The 13,611-nt window shown below is 49.7% G+C and overlaps 1 protein-coding gene across 2 annotated transcripts in view; it reads left to right on the top strand.

Moving 5' to 3' along the window:
* AK8 (adenylate kinase 8) overlaps window positions 1-13,611 on the top strand; it is a 51,394-nt gene that overhangs the window by 11,924 nt on the left and 25,859 nt on the right. Inside the window, exons 4-6 of one of the 2 annotated variants that reach the window (XM_069985745.1) lie at window positions 825-938; window positions 6,123-6,191; window positions 11,294-11,452. In XM_069985745.1, coding sequence (XP_069841846.1) covers window positions 825-938; window positions 6,123-6,191; window positions 11,294-11,452 — 342 coding nt within the window. The remainder of the gene's footprint in view (window positions 1-824; window positions 939-6,122; window positions 6,192-11,293; window positions 11,453-13,611) is intronic. The other variant, XM_069985746.1, reaches the window with a different exon arrangement.

The following is a 13,611-nucleotide window of genomic DNA, read 5'->3' as shown; positions in this document are numbered from 1 at the left end:
CACTCACAGCATTCTAGTGACTGGTAGGCATAGCTCACAGCATTCTAGTGACCAGTAGGCATAGCTCACAGCATTCTAGTGACCGGTAGACATCACTCACAGCATTCTAGTGACCAGTAGGCATAGCTCACAGCATTCTAGTGACCGGTAGACATCACTCACAGCATCCTAGTGACCTGTAGACATCACTCACAGCATTCTAGTGACCAGTAGACATCACTCACAGTATTCTAGTGACCGGTAGACATAGCTCACAGAATTCTAGTGGCCGGTAGACATCAGTCACAGTATTCCAGTGACAAGTATGCAATACAGAGATAATGACTAATGTACCAGGAAATGACATAGAGCCATCCAGTGAGTCTGATACAGTTCTTGGAGCATTCTGGTGACCAGTATACAATGCACATAGTAGTCTGTAGTATACAAAGTAAAGAATGCTGGCCAGAAGTCACATCATTATTGTTATTGTAGAGAGTCCCCCACATAGTGACACGTACAGAGCTGCATTCAGTACACAGGACCCTCTGCAGGATAAGGTGCAGCCCCTCTATAGGGGACTTATACTTTAGAAATAACTGGTGTTTTAGTCAACAACAATCTCTCGCCCACTTTGTGCTCCCTCCAGCCCTGCGGTGCCCCCTCCTGCACCTCAGAGGGACAGCAGCTCTGTGTTTAAACATACATTGGCTCATAGATCATTTATTTAGAGGCACTCGCTGCGAGGAGGTGGATTTTTTGCTCGGCATGAAAAACTATAAGGCCTTTGAAACGTATTTTCTTTTGCAAAAGTTGAACTCGTCTCCTCCTCTTCTCCCCCGCAGGCGAAGCTACTGTGTAAGCGTCTGAACGCCACTCACCTCACTCCAGAGAATCTCTTGTCAAGTGATGTCTCCGCACTGGTGGAGGAAGCGCTCTCCTACAAAGGGAAAGACCAGGTAGATCTGAACACCATGCCTCATTACCAAACACATGCAGGATCATTCATATGTACGAGCATCACCGCAGCCGCTTCATACACCGGCGGGTGTGGTGATGGCACAGAGAGAGCGGCTAATAGGAGCATCACCCCTCTGAAATAAGAGAGATAAATTCAGTCATCCTATTCTGTGGTATAGACACTAGTTACGGCCTTTACTGTGCCCCTACAGCAGCGCTCCCCATCCTGTGGCCCTCCAGCTGTAGCAAAGCTACAACTCCCATCATACCATATCATCTAAATTTGCTACAGTTGGGGGAATACTGCCCTAAATGTTGCATCTGCAGGTTGGCACGGCATGATGGGAATTTAGTAATAAGGACCCACAAGTTGGGGAACTCAACCCTAGAAGTCCTGGATACATTGTTTCCCTACAGCCCCCCCCCCCCCTATGTTTCCCGTGTGTCAGTCTACACTGTACTGTTCATCCAGCTTGACCAGAGCTCTAGGTCTCTTCCAGGTAAGAACATAGAATTGTGAATGTCTGTGACCTATGCAAACAGGAGAGTCCATTTTGCTAAATGGAAGGCATGTGACCTAAGTCAGGGATAGGGGAACCTTCAGCCCCCAGATGTTGCAAAACTACAACTCCCATCATGCCTGGGCAGCCAAATCTTTAGCTGCAATAGAGCATTGAAAAATGTATTTTTGCAGGAAAGCTGCAAGGAAAATCTACAGCCGAGGTAAACAGATCATACAGGTTCTGCTACGTTCACCTGTCAGGGCATGATGGGAGTTGTAGTTTTGAAACAGCTAGAGGGCTGCAGGTTCCCCCTGCCTGCTATAGAGCATTGCTTTCCAACCTGTCGCTCTGCTGCTATTGCACAACTACAACTCCCATCATGACAGACCCCTTCAGGGATAGCCACGGAAAACAAGTCATGCAGGTTTTGCTGCGTTCGGCTATCAGGGCATAATAGGAGCTGTAGTTTTGTACCAGGTTGGGGTACCGTGCTCTACACCCTCATGTTACAGGATGTCACCAGCTCTTGCAGAATGATATATAGCGGGAGCTGACTAATATAGAAGCAGTAGAGAGGGCCTCCTCCGCTTACTGTCAGTGACGCTCACCGCATTCACCGCATCACTAGGTACATCTAGGAAAGGAGGGAAAAAAAGTTGCTGTAATTAGCAGAAATCATTGAAAGCCTCTTTGTTAAGCTGCGGGGGTTGCTGGAGATCTCGAGAAGGGATTAGCAGCAATAGAGGGTGCCAGTGATTTGTATAGACGCAGAGCCACTTAATCCTCCCATGATCAGCCGCTCGCTTTTCAATTGCGCTTAATGAGAGAACATTTTCTCTCCGAGCCGACGTTAATGATGGCTGAGACGGCGCATGTTAGGTTTTTACCCTTCAGTATTAGGATGAAATTACATGCACTTATAGATAGGAAGCCGCTTTATCTACTGTATAAAGGTATTAGGTGGGGATTTGGCCCTCTGGCTGTCACCGGCGCGGCTTCTCCTGTGCTACGCTGTCACACCGGCAGCCCCTGCTCAGATACGGCGCTCACAGGAGTATCGCGAATCAACCCCGCCGTGACCGATGCGCAGTAATGGTGTAAAGTCCTTGGCTTGAGGTGCTCCGATTATTTCATGAGTGAATAAAGACTTATGGGGCCTGCACATCTTACATACGGTAAAAGTGTACTGGAAACCAAACCAAACTGGGATTTTTTTTTAGGTTTTATAAGATGCAGTCTGGGTAGTGCTCTGCCAGGACCTATGACTATAGAGTTACACAGCCTGCACTCCCTGGCGGCAGATACCATCTCGTTCCTACACAGTATCGGCTCTGCTTCATCATCTCAGCCTGAGGAGTGCAGTGTATAGATGTCGCCCGTCAGGACACAGGTTATCTTCCCAAATCATTGTAGCGACAGCAGGGTGGGAAATATCATTATATTCCCTTTCTCAGGCTCCTTTCCTCACCCTTGAAGCCCCTCACCAGTGTAGACCCTCCCCTTGTCCTAGTTACAGCTCCTCACCCTGGTGCTTGTGGCTCCTCCTCTCTCCCTGGTGCTTGTGGCTCCTCCTCTCTCCCTGGTGCTTGTGGCTCCTCCTCTCTCCCTGGTGCTTGTGGCTCCTCCTCTCTCCCTGGTGCTTGTGGCTCCTCCTCTCTACCTGGTGCTTGTGGCTCCTCCTCTCTCCCTGGTGCTTGTGGCTCCTCCTCTCTCCCTGGTGCTTGTGGCTCCTCCTCTCTCCCTGGTGCTTGTGGCTCCTCCTCTCTACCTGGTGCTTGTGGCTCCTCCTCTCTCCCTGGTGCTTGTGGCTCCTCCTCTCTCCCTGTTGGTTGTGGCTGCTCCCCTCACTCTTTTTTTCTCACTCCTTTTAACCCCAGTACAGGTGGACATCCGACCCCAGTACAGGTGGACATCTAACCCCAGTACAGGCAGAGATCTGACCACTCCTGGCTCCAGTGCAGGTGGAGATCTGACCCCAGTGCAGGGGGAGATCTGACCCCAGTGCACGGGGAGATCTGACCCCAGTGCAGGGGGAGATCTGACCCCAGTGCAGGGGGAGATCTGACCCCAGTGCAGGGGGAGATCTGACCCTAGTACAGGTGGAGATCTGACTCTAGTACAGGGGGATCTGACCCTAGTACAGGGGGAGATCTGACCACTCCTGAACCCAGTACAGGTGGAGATCTGACCCCAGTACAGGGGGAGATCTTACCCTAGTACAGGGGGAGATCTGACCCCAGTACAGGGGGAGATCTTACCCTAGTACAGGGGGTAGATCTGACCCCAGTACAGGGGGAGATCTGACCCCACTACAGGGGGAGATCTGACCCCAGTACAGGGGGAGATCTGACCCCACTACAGGGGGAGATCTGACCCCAGTACAGGGGGAGATCTGACCCCAGTACAGGTGGAGATCTGACCACTCCTGACCCCAGTGCAGGCGGCTATCTGACCCCCAGTACCGGCGCAGATCTGACCCCAGTACAGGCGGAGATCTAAAACTAGTACAGGCAGAGATCTGACCACTCCTGACCCCAGTACAGGCGGAGATCTGACCCCAGTACAGGCGGAGATCTGACCCCAGTACAGGGGGAGATCTGACCCCAGTACAGGCGGAGATCTGACCACTTCTGACCTCAGTGCAGGCGGCTATCTGACCCTCAGTACAGCCGCAGATCTGACCCCAGTACAAGCGGAGATCTGACCCCCAGTACAGGCGGAGATCTGACCCCCAGTACAGGCGGAGATCTGACCCCCAGTACAGGCGGAGATTTGACCCCCAGTACAGGCGGAGATCTGACCCCCAGTACAGGCGGAGATCTGACCCCCAGTACAGGCGGAGATCTGGCCCCCAGCACAGGCGGAGATCTGACCCCAGTACAGCCGCAGATCTGACCCCAGTACAAGCGGAGATCTGACCCCCAGTACAGGCGGAGATCTGACCCCCAGTACAGGCGGAGATCTGACCCCCAGTACAGGCGGAGATTTGACCCCCAGTACAGGCGGAGATCTGACCCCCAGTACAGGCGGAGATCTGACCCCCAGTACAGGCGGAGATTTGACCCCCAGTACAGGCGGAGATCTGACCCCCAGTACAGGCGGAGATCTGACCCCCAGTACAGGCGGAGATCTGGCCCCCAGCACAGGCGGAGATCTGACCCCAGTACAGCCGCAGATCTGACCCCAGTACAAGCGGAGATCTGACCCCCAGTACAGGCGGAGATCTGACCCCCAGTACAGGCGGAGATCTGACCCCCAGTACAGGCGGAGATTTGACCCCCAGTACAGGCGGAGATCTGACCCCCAGTACAGGCGGAGATCTGACCCCCAGTACAGGCGGAGATCTGGCCCCCAGTACAGGCGGAGATCTGGCCCCCAGTACAGGCGGAGATCTGACCCCAGTACAGGCGGAGATCTGACCCCAGTACAGGCGGAAAACTGACCCCAGCACAGGGGGAGATCTGACCACTCCTGATCCCAGTACAGGCGGAGATCTAACCCCCAGTACAGGCGGAGATCTAACCCCCAGTACAGGCGGAGATCTGACCCCCAGTACAGGGGGAGATCTGACCCCAGTACAGGGGGAGATCTGACCCCAGTACAGGGGGAGATCTGGACCCCAGTACAGGCGGAGATCTGGACCCCAGTACAGGCGGAGATCTGGACCCCAGTACAGGCGGAGATCTGGACCCCAGTACAGGCGGAGATCTGGACCCCAGTACAGGCGGCGATCTGGACCCCAGTACAGGCGGAGATCTGGACCCCAGTACAGGCGGAGATCTGGACCCCAGTACAGGCGGAGATCTGGACCTCAGTACAGGCGGAGATCTGACCCCCCAGTACAGGCGGAGATCTGGACCTCAGTACAGGCGGAGATCTGACCCCCAGTACAGGCGGAGATCTGACCCCAGGACAGGCGGAGATCTGACCCCAGTACAGGCGGAGATCTGACCCCAGTACAGGCGGAGATCTGACCCCAGTACAGGCGGAGATCTGACCCCAGTACAGGTGGAGATCTGACCCCAGTACAGGCGGAGATCTGACCCCAGTACAGGCGGAGATCTGACCCCAGTACAGGCGGAGATCTGACCCCCAGTACAGGCGGAGATCTGACCCCAGTACAGGCGGAGATCTGACCCCAGTACAGGCGGAGATCTGACCCCCAGTACAGGCGGAGATCTGACCCCACTACAATATTGATACATTGTAACAAAGTGTTCTCAGTCTCTCTTGTTGGCGATGACCTCAGTCCGCTATGGTCAGGCAGGGTTCAGCCACTGATGCTTTTCCACACAGAGATCCTGAGAATGTGGAGGAGATGGAGACTGTTCATTACAGAGCGCTGCTATACCTAAGGAAGGGGTTGATGTGACAGGAGATGACACTACGCACGCGGCAGGGCTGTTGGATTGGTTCAGGGACGCGATGTAGTGCGGACCCCCTGGTAGACGCTCGTCTGGTTTGACATGACACATCAAAGGGGCACGAGAGACACCAACCCGGCCTGCGAGCAGCGGGGAACTCCTCTAGAAGGAAACGCACTCAAAGCCGCAGATTTGACTCTGACACATCCCACCCACCGGGGCGAGTGACTGTTTGATGGCAGAGACCCCCATACACCCTGTCCCCTCTATACTGCTGGGGATATGCACTTAGTTATGTCCTTCTTATCTTCTCTAGGAGATTCCAGACACACTGTGGGTCCGGCTCATCCAGGAGCGGCTGTCAAAGGTGGACTGCATCAAGCGGGTGAGTGGTCCAAGTGTGCGCCCCCCAGAGTAAAGGTAAAACCTGCCGTCTGTTGTCTTCTGCTCTCTGGTATCAGCCATGTCAGGCTGGGGGGGTGAGTGTAGGACAGGTATATACAATCTATTACTCTCTGGTATCAGCCATGTCAGGCTGGGGGGGGGGGGGTGAGTGTAGGACAGGTATATACAATCTATTACTCTCTGGTATCAGCCATGTCAGGCTGGGGGGGGGTACTGTAGGACGGGTATATACAATCTATTACTCTCTGGTATCAGCCATGTAAGGCTGGGGGGGGAGGTGACTGTAGGACAGGTATATACAATCTATTACTCTCTGGTATCAGCCATGTAAGGCTGGGGGGGGAGGTGACTGTAGGACAGGTATATACAATCTATTACTCTCTGGTATCAGCCATGTCAGGCTGGGGGGGGGGGTACTGTAGGACGGGTATATACAATCTATTACTCTCTGGTATCAGCCATGTCAGGCCTGGGGGGAGAGGTGACTGTAGGACAGGTGTATACAATCTATTACTCTCTGGTATCAGTCATGTCAGGCTGGGGGGGGAGATGACTGTAGGACAGGTATATACAATCTATTACTCTCTGGTATCAGTCATGTCAGGCTGGGGGGGGTGGAGAGTGACTGTAGGACAGGTATATACAATCTATTACTCTCTGGTATCAGCCATGTCAGGCTGTGGGGGAGAGGTGACTGTAGGACAGGTATATACAATCTATTACTCTCTGGTATCAGCCATGTAAGGCTGGGGGGGTGACTGTAGGACAGGTATATACAATCTATTACTCTCTGGTATCAGCCATGTAAGGCTGGGGGTACTGTTGAACTAGGAGGAAGGGGGACCGGCAGCAGCAGTGTACCCCGTGATGCCAAAAGAGGGGAGGGGGTAATGCACAACTGAATCACTGGTGCTAAAGGTGTGACATACTATACACACCACAAATCCGTATACAAGAGACAGAGGTATGTCATAACTCACCAAGCACACAAATATAAATTCAAAAAGTATACATAATCTTTATTCTTATATCTGTACAAACACAAAACAACCCTGCACAAACCCAACATTTAAAAACACTTAAAACACCCAAATATATCCAGGAGGGACCCTCGAGCAATACATAGAGTCCCTACCTCCCCATATACAGCTACTATATTCAAACCAACACTCTATACAATATATATATATGCAATACACCAATCTAAGAATGAATAAATAAATGTACAAAAACTATATATATATATAAATATACAAAGTGCAAGTGCATAAACCCTCAAAGTGCAACATGCATAGATAAATAATTAACCATATATCCAAGTGGTAACCTAAATCAAAAAAAATCAAAAAGTATTCCCAGATAGAGTGTGGTCGGCTGAATGGGGTCAAAACACCCTACGCGTTACGTCCCGAACCCGGAACTTCCTCAGGGGTACAGACAGTATATGGTGGTGATATTGCTATTGCTATGGATTACAATTGTGTGTTGATTTGAGTATTATGGACACTACTTTAGTATACGTATTGACGCATGCGCGATAACATAATATTGGACTTGGATCCCGGAGTACTATGTGCGCAGACGCAAATATCGCAAAGTACATTTGATTATTTGTTCTGTCATCTATGTCTATAAGGATATGTTCGTCCAACATGAGGATGCTATTATTCCTCGGTTGCTTGTGACCGCACTGTAAATCATATATATGGTGGCGTTACTGTTATGGGGTATAATTTTTGGGTTGATTTGAGTATTGCGGACACCATTTTAGTATATGTATTGACGCATGCGTGATAACACAAGAGTGGACTTGTATCCCGGGGTACTATGTGCGCATGCGCAAATATTGAAAAGTACGTTTTCTGATTATTTGTTCCGTTATTTATGTATATAAGGATATGTTCCCCCAACATGACTGCTTTTATAAGAGTATATTTATGCTTGTACATTTTGGGCTACTGAACGCCGATAGCAGCATTGGCCCATGCGCAGAGTGCATTTTTGATATATGCTGGATGACATGGACGCATGCGCAATACTAGGGGAGCTTGACGCTGCCATCTTAGAATAGGGCATAGCCTTGGAGCATGCGCAGAACGGACGTGAACACGCCGAAGCCCCATTTTGATAATGTACATTCCTAGGGACATGCGGACTAAAGTTCTCCTCCACCTGTAAGTTATCTGACTTATTTATGTCAGGTGCTCAATATGATGTATTACTTTGTTGGATATATAAGCAACCCTGTATGACCTGTCTGTACCCCTGAGGAAGTTCCAGGTTCGGGACGTAACGCGTAGGGTGTTTTGACCCCATTCAGCCGACCACACTCTATCTGGGAATACTTTTTGATTTTTTTTGATTTAGGTTACCACTTGGATATATGGTTAATTATTTATCTATGCATGTTGCACTTTGAGGGTTTATGCACTTGCACTTTGTATATTTATATATATATAGTTTTTGTACATTTATTTATTCATTCTTAGATTGGTGTATTGCATATATATATATTGTATAGAGTGTTGGTTCGAATATAGTAGCTGTATATGGGGAGGTAGGGACTCTATGTATTGCTCGAGGATCCCTCCTGGATATATTTGGGTGTTTTAAGTGTTTTTAAATGTTGGGTTTGTGCAGGGTTGTTTTGTGTTTGTACAGATATAAGAATAAAGATTATGTATACTTTTTGAATTTATATTTGTGTGCTTGGTGAGTTATGACATACCTCTGTCTCTTGTATACGGATTTGTAGTGTACCCCGTGATGTGTATAGGATTGGAGTGGCCAGGCATATGTGGTGTTAGCGGGATTGGAGGGGATGTGAGCGCTCCCATCTGCTGATTACAGAGAACAGCGGAGATCAAAGCCCCCACAAGGCGCCGCTCTGATTGCCCGGGGCAGGTGGCACAGATAAAACGGAGGGAAACACCAATATCCGCACATCACGCCACATATCCGCTCTTACCGCCTCACCTAAGACTTTCTACTACAATATTCCAGGTTAAACTGAGGGCGCCATAGTCAGCTCCTACCTCATGGCCACTGCGGTGTAACATTACGAGGTGAGCGATAGATCACTGCATAACATGGGGAGTCTGGAAAAGCTGGGTGACAACCAGGCCCCCGAATAGAAGATCTGCCTAGTTATACAGAGATATAGAAGTGAATGATGGATCACTGTATAACAAGGGAGTTTTGCCAGTCAGCAGCCTGGAAAAGCTGGGTGACCACCTATCTAGGAGCTATAATGGCAGCAATATTCTAAGCCTGGGATGATGAATAATTTGGCTGCCGTTACAGCTTCCACAGTTGTTAGCCGACTTTCTTAGAGCCCTGAATGGCAGCTCTGCCTATATATACAGGGACACAGCAGCAGGTAACAGATCACTACCTGACCGGGAAGTTTAACATTCAGAATCCTGGTTAAAGGGATTGTTCACCAAAAATATTTTTCTTTCAAATCAACTGGTGCCAGAGATTTGTAAATTACTTCTAATAAAAAAATCTCCGGTCTTCCAGTACTTATTAGATGCTGTATGTGCTGCAGGAAGTGGTGTATTCTCTCCAGTCTGACACACTGCTCTCTGCTGCCACCTCTGTCCATGTCAGGAACTGTCCAGAGCAGGAGAGGTTTTCTATGGGGATTTGTTGCTGCTCTGGACAGTTCCTGACATGGACAGAGGTGGCAGCAGAGAGCAGTGTGTCAGACTGGAGAGAATACACCACTTCCTGCAGCACATACAGCAGCTAATAAGTACTGGAAGACTGTAGATTTTTTTTTAATAGAAGTTACAAATCTCTAGCACTTTCTGCCACCAGTTGATTTACAAGAAAAAAAAAGTTGTGCTTCTGAGAGCAATGATATTTGTATCAGACATTGTCATCCTGCTTTCCCAGGACCCAGAATGGCAGCCCTGTCTATAACAATGCAATAATACAGTGTATTCAGTGTGCTAGAAAATCTGGATGACACCTCGGGTAATGGCAGCCATATTGGTGGTTGGTCACCCAGCTTTCCCAGGGCTATGTATTGTGGTGGGCTCTGTAGGGACCCAGACTCGCTGCATGCAGGGTCAGAGGAAAGCTGTGTGGCGGGAAGGCGTCTCCTGTCCAGCACTGGCACGGTTAAGCTTGTGCGCCTTCTTTTTCCCTTTCCCCTCCAGTCGTAATCTCCTGTAATCAGCGCCTCGTGATCCAGAACTAAAAAGCCTGGACAGGAAGAAATAAATGAGGGAAGGGATTAGTCGCGCTCGGCTGCCGATACTCGGAGCTGTAATCAATAATGCAGCTCCTCCCTGAGAACTTCACAGCAGCATTAAGGGTTTTGCAATGCAAACTGCTGCACTTCAGTTATTTGTGTTCCATCAGCCTGAAACGGTTCCGTCTACTGCTACGTCCGTATATATAACCAAATGGGATGTTAAAGGGGGTCTCTGTATAACTTAAAAATGTTCTTTTAAATTAACTAATGCCCAAACGTGCCAAAGATTTCTAATTTACCTCTATTTAAAAAATCTCCAGTCTTCCAGTACTTATTAGCTGCTGTATGTCCTGCCGGTGTATTCTTTCCAGTGTGACACAGTTCTCTCTGCTGCCACCTCTATCCATGTCAGGAACTGTCCAGAGCAGCAGCAAATCCCCATAGAAAACCTCTCCTGCTCTGGACAGTTCCTGGCCTGGACAGAGGTGGCAGCAGAGAGCATTGTGTCAAAAAGGGGAGAATACACCACTTTCTGCAGGACATACAGCAGCTGATAAGTACGGGGAGATTTTTTTTGTTAGAAGTAAATTACAAATCTGTATAACTTTCTGGCAATAGTTGATTTGAAAGAAATTTTTTGGGGGGATGAACAATCCCTTCAAACTGAAATCCTTTTTTGAAAATGTAATTTCCATTTCCGGCAGCCGCCTCAGAAGCCGCCATTCACATTGCAGGCGAGCGGTGAGGACTGGGGGGTGTACAGGGATCCGCTGGCCGGGGGGCTGGCAGCAGCGGTGTGCTTTATGTGCTGCGGTGGCCTCGCCATTCTTTCCCGCCGCTGACAGGATGACTTCTCGCTTTTCCTGACCCCCCCCCAGGTTTACAGATGTCAGACGCGGCCTCGGAGGAGCAGCCATTGTATTGATCAACAGGCCTGCCGAGACCGCCTACCGAGCGTTAAATCTCCGCGTAATGTGCCGAGGCGGCACAACCACCGGCTGCCGGGAGAGAAGACGACTTATTGCAGCCATTGTTGTGTGAGTGCGGCCGGAGCAGGCAGAGCCGATGACTTGTCTGTCTACAGGGGCTCGTACGTCCCCCGATCCCCCCCGCGCACCCCCACCACAGCGCCAGGGTATATGCCGCTATAGGTGGATGATGGGAGCTAATGGCGTCTGAGAAGCCGTTTCCTTGTCATCTCGGTGAATGATGGCGCCTGTTAACCATTAAGTGACCCCCGGCGAGTTCTCATCATCAAGTTTATAAACTTTGTAAGAAGTATAGTCTTAAAGGGCTACTCCGCTCTCCGGGACTGCTTAACCCGACAATGTCTGCAGCCGGCACTGATCCGTTATATTATATTACATTACAGGTCACTTATACTGGGGAATAGCTGCACATGCTGAGTCTTAAAGGGACACTCCAGGTTTAGTCAGGAGTGAACTTGCCCAATGTTCAGGTAGGGGCCAACCTGAATGCTCAACATGGACTGCTGGGGGCTGAAGAAGGTGGATGCAGCCTGAGGGAGCCCTGGAAAACATGGATACAGCCATAGGCCATAGGCTGTAGAGCCTTGTATCCTGTATTGATCGGCTGGAGAGCTGCTACTGAGTTAAAGGGGTACGCTGGCAAAAATGCATTTCTTTCAAATCATCTGGTGTCAAAGAGTTATATAGATTTGTCATTTACTTCTATTAAAAAAGTCTCCAATCTTCCAGAACTTATTAGCTGCTGTATGTCCTGAGAATTTGTTGCTGCTCTGGACAGTTCTTGACATGGACAGAGGTGGCAGCAGAGAGCACTGTGTCAGACTGGAGAGAATACATCACTTCCTGCAGGACATACAGCAGCCTATAAGTACTGGAAGACTGGAGATTTTTTAATAGAAGTAAATTACAAATCTCTAGCACCAGTTGATTTGAAAGAAAAACCTTGTCACTGGAGTTCCCCTTTAATTGTGCCTTATTTTCGGTGTACAGTGCGGTCCGAGCTGCCAGCACACCTCATTAGCGGCGGCGGTGCTGTACGAGCACATACTGCGGTCTGTTCCGTCGCGGTTCCCCTGCCAGCGCTCACCCTGCCACCGTATATATATTTATAAGGTGGGATGGTGTGACATCTGGCGGCGGCGCGGCCCTCCTGTGATGGCGGCTCCGCGCAGCTGCTGAGACCTCCAGCTTAGGGCGCCCCCAGCATACGGTTTTTTGATGTGGGATGAAACAGAACCAAACCACTGGGGGTCTGGAGCCCGCGCCAGCAAGAGGAGCCGAGCGCATCAGAATATCAATTAACCTGTTGTGAACAAAGCGCGCAGCTCGGCGGCGGAGACGGCGCTCGGCTGTGATGTGTCAAGACGCCACATAATATATTCTAATTAAAGGATTGATTGATTTTCCTCTTTATTTGTGAGCTTGTGTACCGCCAGACCCCAGGAAATATCTGAAAAATACGAAAAATAATCACCGCCAACTCTGCCACCGCGCCGTTTAATATGCATGAAGCCTCAGGTTGTGTTTCCTTAAAGCAAATCGCAGAGAGGATTCTCCATAATTGTTGTAGAGCAAACACCTTGTGGCTGCGCTTATCCTGCGCCGATCCCACTCAGCGCCAACTAACTGCGCAAATCTTCATGTCTCGCCTCAGGTTCATCGCTTTATTCCCAACCTGTAGCTGATGCAGCCTGACCCGGGGGGGGTGTTGTTGGGGGGTTAGCGTAGCACATAGTGAGTGCAGCTCTGGGGTATAATACAGGATCAGTAATGCATGTACACAGTGACCCCACCAGCAGAATAGTGAGTGCAGCTCTGCAGTATAATACGGGATGTAACTCAGGATCAGTAATGTAATGTATGTACACAGTGACCCCACCAGCCGAATAGTGAGTGCAGCTCTGGAGTATAATACAGGATGTAACTCAGGATCAGTAATGTATGTACACAGTGACCCCACCAGCAGAATAGTGAGTGCAGCTCTGCAGTATAATACAGGATGTAACTCAGGATCAGTAATGTAATGTATGTACACAGTGACCCCACCAGCCGAATAGTGAGTGCAGCTCTGGAGTATAATACAGGATGTAACTCAGGATCAGTAATGTATGTACACAGTGACCCCACCAGCAGAATAGTGAGTGCAGCTCTGGAGGTAACTCTTGATCAGTACAGGATGAGTAATGTTGTGGATGTACAGTACATTT

This window comes from Dendropsophus ebraccatus, chromosome 10 (assembly GCF_027789765.1).
Source record: "Dendropsophus ebraccatus isolate aDenEbr1 chromosome 10, aDenEbr1.pat, whole genome shotgun sequence".
Lineage (NCBI taxonomy): Eukaryota > Metazoa > Chordata > Amphibia > Anura > Hylidae > Dendropsophus > Dendropsophus ebraccatus.
The sequence above is the reverse complement of the archived record's forward strand: the minus strand, read 5'-3'. Positions and strand labels throughout refer to the sequence as shown.